This window comes from Gavialis gangeticus, unplaced genomic scaffold (assembly GCF_001723915.1).
Source record: "Gavialis gangeticus isolate Ggan-Ray unplaced genomic scaffold, GavGan_comp1, whole genome shotgun sequence".
NCBI classification, from domain to species: domain Eukaryota; kingdom Metazoa; phylum Chordata; order Crocodylia; family Gavialidae; genus Gavialis; species Gavialis gangeticus.
This window is the reverse complement of record NW_017729031.1, coordinates 105,393,147-105,399,128: the sequence shown is the minus strand read 5'-3', so window position 1 is coordinate 105,399,128 and position 5,982 is coordinate 105,393,147. Positions and strand designations below refer to the sequence as shown.

The following is a 5,982-nucleotide window of genomic DNA, read 5'->3' as shown; positions in this document are numbered from 1 at the left end:
GGGGTTGAGGCCATCCCTTCCCAGCAGCTCACTGCCTCTCTCGCCAAAGAGCGGACGGTGGTCATGGAAGCCAAAGCGTTTCCAATGACACCAGCGCCACAGTCTTTGGTTAACTACCTGGATCCTCCTCTCCACTATCCTGGGGACAGTGCTTTTGGCCTGCTGCTCAGATAAAGGGAAGAATTGGTGGGGAATGTAGTAGTGGATGGCAACTTGGGCAGCAGTGACCCTGAGATGATGGAGTTCAGAAATTTAGGTTGGATATTAGGAAAACCTTTCTCACTAGGAGGGTAGTAAAACATTGGAACATGTTATCCAGAGAGGTTATGGAATCTCCATCCTTGGTGGTTTTTAAGACCTGGGTAGACAAAGTCTTGGCTGGGATGATCTAGTTTATGAGGCTGATCCAGCTTTGTCCAGGGCTGAATCAATTCAGTCTTTGGAGGTTAGTCTAAGCTAACAATAAGTTTAGCAGGGCAGGAGTTTAGTTGGAACATGTAGGTTGTAGATTTTGGCTCCGCCCTGGCTCCAGACCATACTGTCACTGCTGCAAGGAGCTAGGGCAGAGCCATGACCCACTGCCTGCACGCTCCCACTTGGAACATGCAGGCTGCAAATCATGTTTCTGCCCCGGCTCCAGGCCACACTGTCACTGCTGCAAGTCCTAGTCCAGCCCTGGAGCAGCTCCTTGCCCTGCTGTGCACCCTGCCAGCGCTGCTGGGGCCAGTCTCCAGGGAAACCCCAGCCCCACCCTGTCACATTGGGACTTCTGCTGGGGTCTCCATGGAAACTGGCCCCAGCCACACAGGCAGGGGCTGCTGGAAAATGGAGTCTGCTGCCAGCCCGATCCAGCCAGTGGGCCAGACTTTGCCCCTGGTTTGTTCTCTCCAAAGCTCTGAAAGGCCAGTGGAAGGGGAGGAGTGGAGAAAAACAGTCGGGCAAAAACATTCCACTTGGGATACTTCATACTGTCTTTGCTCTTAGCAAACCTTGTTTGTGAGGAGAGGGATGCTACAACTAAACCATTTATTTTTATTTTTGTCACACTGCAGAACAAAACAAAATAACTTGCCCTGTTGACTGTCTAGGGGTAGATTCCTGATACAAAACACATGGAGACTGAACACCCACATGCAAAGATAGAAAACTTCTCTTGTACATTTTCTTTGCCACAAAATCTTTCTCTTTCTGACACCATAGAATTCTGGAAAAAAAGAGGACAGCACAGGCCAGTTCATAAAGGCAATATGATGAATGCTCCCAGAAATGCACCTGAAGCATGCAAATATGCAAGTATTCAGTGTTGCAACAGTTAGCAAAGTTTGTACACAGAAGGGCACCTGGTTCACATGAACTGGGAGCCTACTGCTCTTTTGTCTCTTCCCTCCCGAGCAGTTCATGCTACTCATTACATGGCCGCATGGGAAGTGAATGAAGCGTCCCAAACTGTTGTGTGGGCTTGGCAGAACCATATTGAAGATGCTCCGTTTCCTCTCCTTATGCCCTTGATCACAGGCTTAGACTTTGGAATCTGCAGTCTGGGGTGAAAGGACTATGGGAAAGCAAGGGGGAAAGTCCCTTAGTATGTATGTACTTCATATGTATGTACTCCCCCCCTAGTATTGGGGAAGGGATTTCTCCAGGTGATTACTAGCTAAGTTATGTCGGTGTGCAACCATCACTCGGCACAGAAAGGGCAACTGTAGAAACCGTTGTCTTTATGTTAGATGGACACATGGGGGGCCACTGATCCCCATAGTGGATACAGCTCACTGAGAGAGCTTGGGACAGCAAAGCATGGTTGATGCTGTTGGGAAGCCGCAAATGATGTTACATCTCCGTTTAACTTGCCTACCTTACTCTGACTCACTATTTGCTTACCTCGCACAACTGGGAATGTACAGAGCCCCTCAAAATGACAGATTAATTGCTAGTAATCATTATTCTGTGATTTGTCTTTTTGCATGTTACTAGTAGCCCACCTTCCTCTTTGCTTCGGAATTCTGTTCTGTATCCTTAGCCCTCTTTCTGAAAAGGAACTAAGGTAGTAAAGGGGTTTGTTTGCACCCTGATACAGGGTGTATTAGTTGATAATGCCTTGATGCAGGAATTCTCACCCTCCCAGGAGATGCAACTTTTCAACAGTATTCTGCAATCTGACACCAAACATACTGTATTAAATAATTATGCACAGTTACCTATTTAAGAATAATTATTGGTAAATAACCTCTGTATATTCAGAATACGTGCTGAATAGTGTGCAGCAAAATACTAAGGGCTGTGTACAGAACAATGAGGATAAAACAAGGCATTGAATAGCAGCTTCTTCAGTAAGTAATTACTATTCTGTCTTCTAAAGGAACAAGGGATTTGGTGAAACAGTATTATGATACTATATTTCTGTATCATAATGTAAAGAATAATGTAATGCCCTGCAAGCATCCTGAATGAATTTTGCACAGACCTCTTTAATTAGGGCACTTCAGAATTTCCTAACTTTTGAAAGCCCACGATAGTTGGTTAATATTGTCCCATTAAATGTGTATTGTTGCCTATAGACAAGAATATTTGCTTATTCACTTAGCTCAACAGTACTGAAATTCTCTGTCCATCAGCACAGGTTCAAATTTAATACCTGGTGTATTAATCACTAAACTGAATGGACACTATACCATATGAACATAATAAATCAAATTATTTTCTTGTTTTAAATTAAAAACTATATGTATGTTAGAGTAATATTTAAGATGATAAGATTTTCCTACATATGAAATGGGAGGGAGGTCTGCTATGTAGACTAAAAGTTTCAAAATCTCTATTCAGTTGTTCAGACCTATATTCTCATTCTTGTTGGAATATCAGAGCTGGCACGTAAGGTTTTTATTCAGTTATTTATGTTTTCTAGGAGTGTTTTGAATCTGGAAGATCATAATTTATTTCAGTCCTGTAATTTGTCTGTGACTCTCTAGGAAGAATAAACAAGACCCTCTTTAATAAGTTTTGTAATCTCTCTGCAGACAGAGAGTGCCTGGGCTGAAGAATATTTAGAAAAGAAGAGAGGTTCTCACAAGCGTTCAGCATCATGGGGCAGCACAGACCAACTCAAGGAGGTCAGGAAAGCTATTGTTTGAAATATGTTGGGTCAAGCCTGTTTTCTGTATACATCATTGCCATTAGCTTTAAATAAGCATGGATGTTGAAGTGTCCTGATGTGCTGTGTAAAGTTTGGTGAGAGAGAAAATAGAAATACAGAATTTCTAATCTTGTATTTTAAAATATACCTTGGGCCAGCTGTTATTTTTAATTTATAAGATCATGCTACAAACCACTAGTTATTAATGCCTGTGAGGGAAAGCAGCAAGAAAGTGCTAGAAGTTCCTGCAGATCTTGATTTTAAAATGAGAACTAATATTTTAGTGTTGTGGTTCTATAGTTGTAGGTAACTGATTTAGCTTTACGCTAGCACACATTAGAAGATTCCCAATGTTACAGATGTATTCGAAGGAATTACCTTTTTTTTTTTTAAATAGTCCATAAAGTGAACTTGATGCAGTTGTTTGTGCACCTTATGATGCAAAATATGCTAACTGAAGTCTAATACACTTTGCTTTGTCAGATTGCAAAATTGCGTCAACAACTGCAGAGAAGTAAGCACAGCAGCAGGCATCATCGAGATAAAGAAAGACAGTCTCCATTCCATGGTAACCATGCAGCCATTAATCAGTGCCAGGTAAAGCTATTCCTTTTTTGCTATTAAGCAGCTTAATAATATTTTAAATCTGTGTGTTTTAGATTGTGATTTTTAAAGAAACTTTGGATTGCTGTTGAATGAATTTATAAATGTTGAATGCACAGATCATTTTTCTTGTGAAAATGATGAACTGGGTGCTGAGTGCTTGCCCACCTGGAAAAAAGGAAGGGTTTTGAAATTAACACTGGCCTGAAAGGCATTCTGTTCACTTTGTGGTGAAAGAATGATGGTTTGTAAGGTAAGCAGGAAGAATAGTGAATTCACAGATGCGAATTGCAGAGAAACCACATTTTTGTCTAAAATAATAGAGTAGGGTAAGGCAATACATTTACTTAATTGTTTTATTTTGTATCCCTAAATTTATCCTCTATTATATGATTGTGGAACAGTCTAGATCTTCCTCCTGGGCTCTTCTTTTTGTATGTCTCATTCTCACATTCTTGAGTTCCTATAGCAGGGGCAGGCAAAATACAGCCTGTGGGCTGAATCCAACCCGCCAGGCACTTTGATCCGGCCCACAGCGTCCACCAGTGAATTGTACCCTGCCCAGCCTTTCTGCCTATGAGGGTGGGAGCGAGGTGCCCATGTATACACACGCCCCCCAACATACACTATTGTGCCTCGCTCCCACCCTCGGACAGAAGGGCCCAGCCTGGGCAGCACGCAGCTTCCAGGTGGGGCTGCTGCTGTTGCTGTTGCAACTGCCAGGGATCTGCTTGGCTTCCTCAGCGATCTGCTCAGTCTGGGCAGCAGATACAAAAGCAGCGGGGGTGAGGGCAGAGCTGCAGCTGGGCAGGAGCACAGAGCGTGTGGTTGGGGCTGGCTGCAGCGTGGAGCCCATGCCCAGGTTGGTGGCTGCAGCACAGCTCAGGTAGGCAGGATATGGGTGTGGGGATCCACCCATACTTCTTCCCCCCCCTTCCCCCATGGTGCGCAGCCCCAGGAGGCGGTGGCAGCAGCAGCAGGCGACAGTGCTTATGCCCAGTTCAGGTGCCTGTGCCCGGCATGCAGCTCCAGCTAGTACGGCACATTGTGGCCAGCCGGGCCGTTTATCACCAGTGCTCCCAACCATGCGTGCACAGCTCCCGCACTTGTGCAATACTGGGGGGGAAGCCCCATGGGCTGGAGCCAGCTGCCTTCCCTGCTCCCAGACCTGTGTGGTAGGAAGCAGAGAAGGCAGCCAGCTCCAGTATGTGGGGCTTCCCTCCCGTGATGCATGAGTGCAGGGGCTGTGCATGCATGGTAGAGAGGCCTGGCAATAGAGACAGTCCAGTGGGGCTGTGCCCCTTGCTGCAATGTGCCATGCTGGCCAGAATCAGGCACCAGTGCCCCGATTGCCCCCGCCTGGTGTTGCATCCTGGGGACAGTGTGGAGGGTCCACCCCTGCCACCTTCCCTCAACCCATAAATACCATACACCCCTACCCTGCCCTCACATACCCCAACATACTGTATGCCCCCCAACACACAGCCACACCCCTCAAACTCCCACCCCACGCACATGCACACTACACGATTAAGAATTTATTATTGAGTTGTTATGCAATCCTCCCTATATACAATATGCAAACACAAATCATGATGAAAGTATTTTTTGTAATAACATCAAAATATATTACAGTAGGTGTTTGACTTTTAGTGTATGATTTGTTTTTTTTCTGGTTCTAAGATGGCAGCCCCCTCTCCCAAAAGGAGTATTTCCAGGGGGCAAAGAGAGGGACTTCAGGTAACAAAGGTCAGGGTTACGGGTGGGACTTCATTCCCAAACTGCCGACCAGGGGACAGGACTATCCATGCAGCCCTCAACAGCTCACCAAACCTCGTTAAGCAGCCTTCTAGCCAAACTAATTACCTCCCCCTGCCCTATACTGAATTATCAGGAAAGCTTCACATATAATTTCTTCTTTGCTTCACATATCATTTCTTCTTTTTTTCAGCTAAATAGATTTTTGTCATGACTATAAGGGCCCCTATTACTAAATATCTCCCTATATTTTCAATAATTTGCAATTTTATATTGTAATGATAAAATAGTAATATGTTTGTTGAAAAGTCAAGCTACCAGTAGTGAATCTCCTATAAGATTTCATTCACACTGATTACTTTTGAATGTACATTTGCTGTCACTTGGTCAACCTACAACCTCTACAACCTACAAATGCCAGGTAAAGGTATAATAGGATCTGACGCACAATAAACACAATCACATGTATAGCATAGCTATAATACACA

General features: G+C 44.4%; 1 protein-coding gene across 1 annotated transcript in view; it reads left to right on the top strand.

The window, feature by feature from the left end:
• FAM117B (family with sequence similarity 117 member B) overlaps nucleotides 1-5,982 on the top strand; it is a 58,582-nt gene that overhangs the window by 16,643 nt on the left and 35,957 nt on the right. The window contains exons 2-3 of the mRNA XM_019523498.1: nucleotides 3,018-3,110; nucleotides 3,617-3,730. Coding sequence (XP_019379043.1) covers nucleotides 3,018-3,110; nucleotides 3,617-3,730 — 207 coding nt within the window. The remainder of the gene's footprint in view (nucleotides 1-3,017; nucleotides 3,111-3,616; nucleotides 3,731-5,982) is intronic.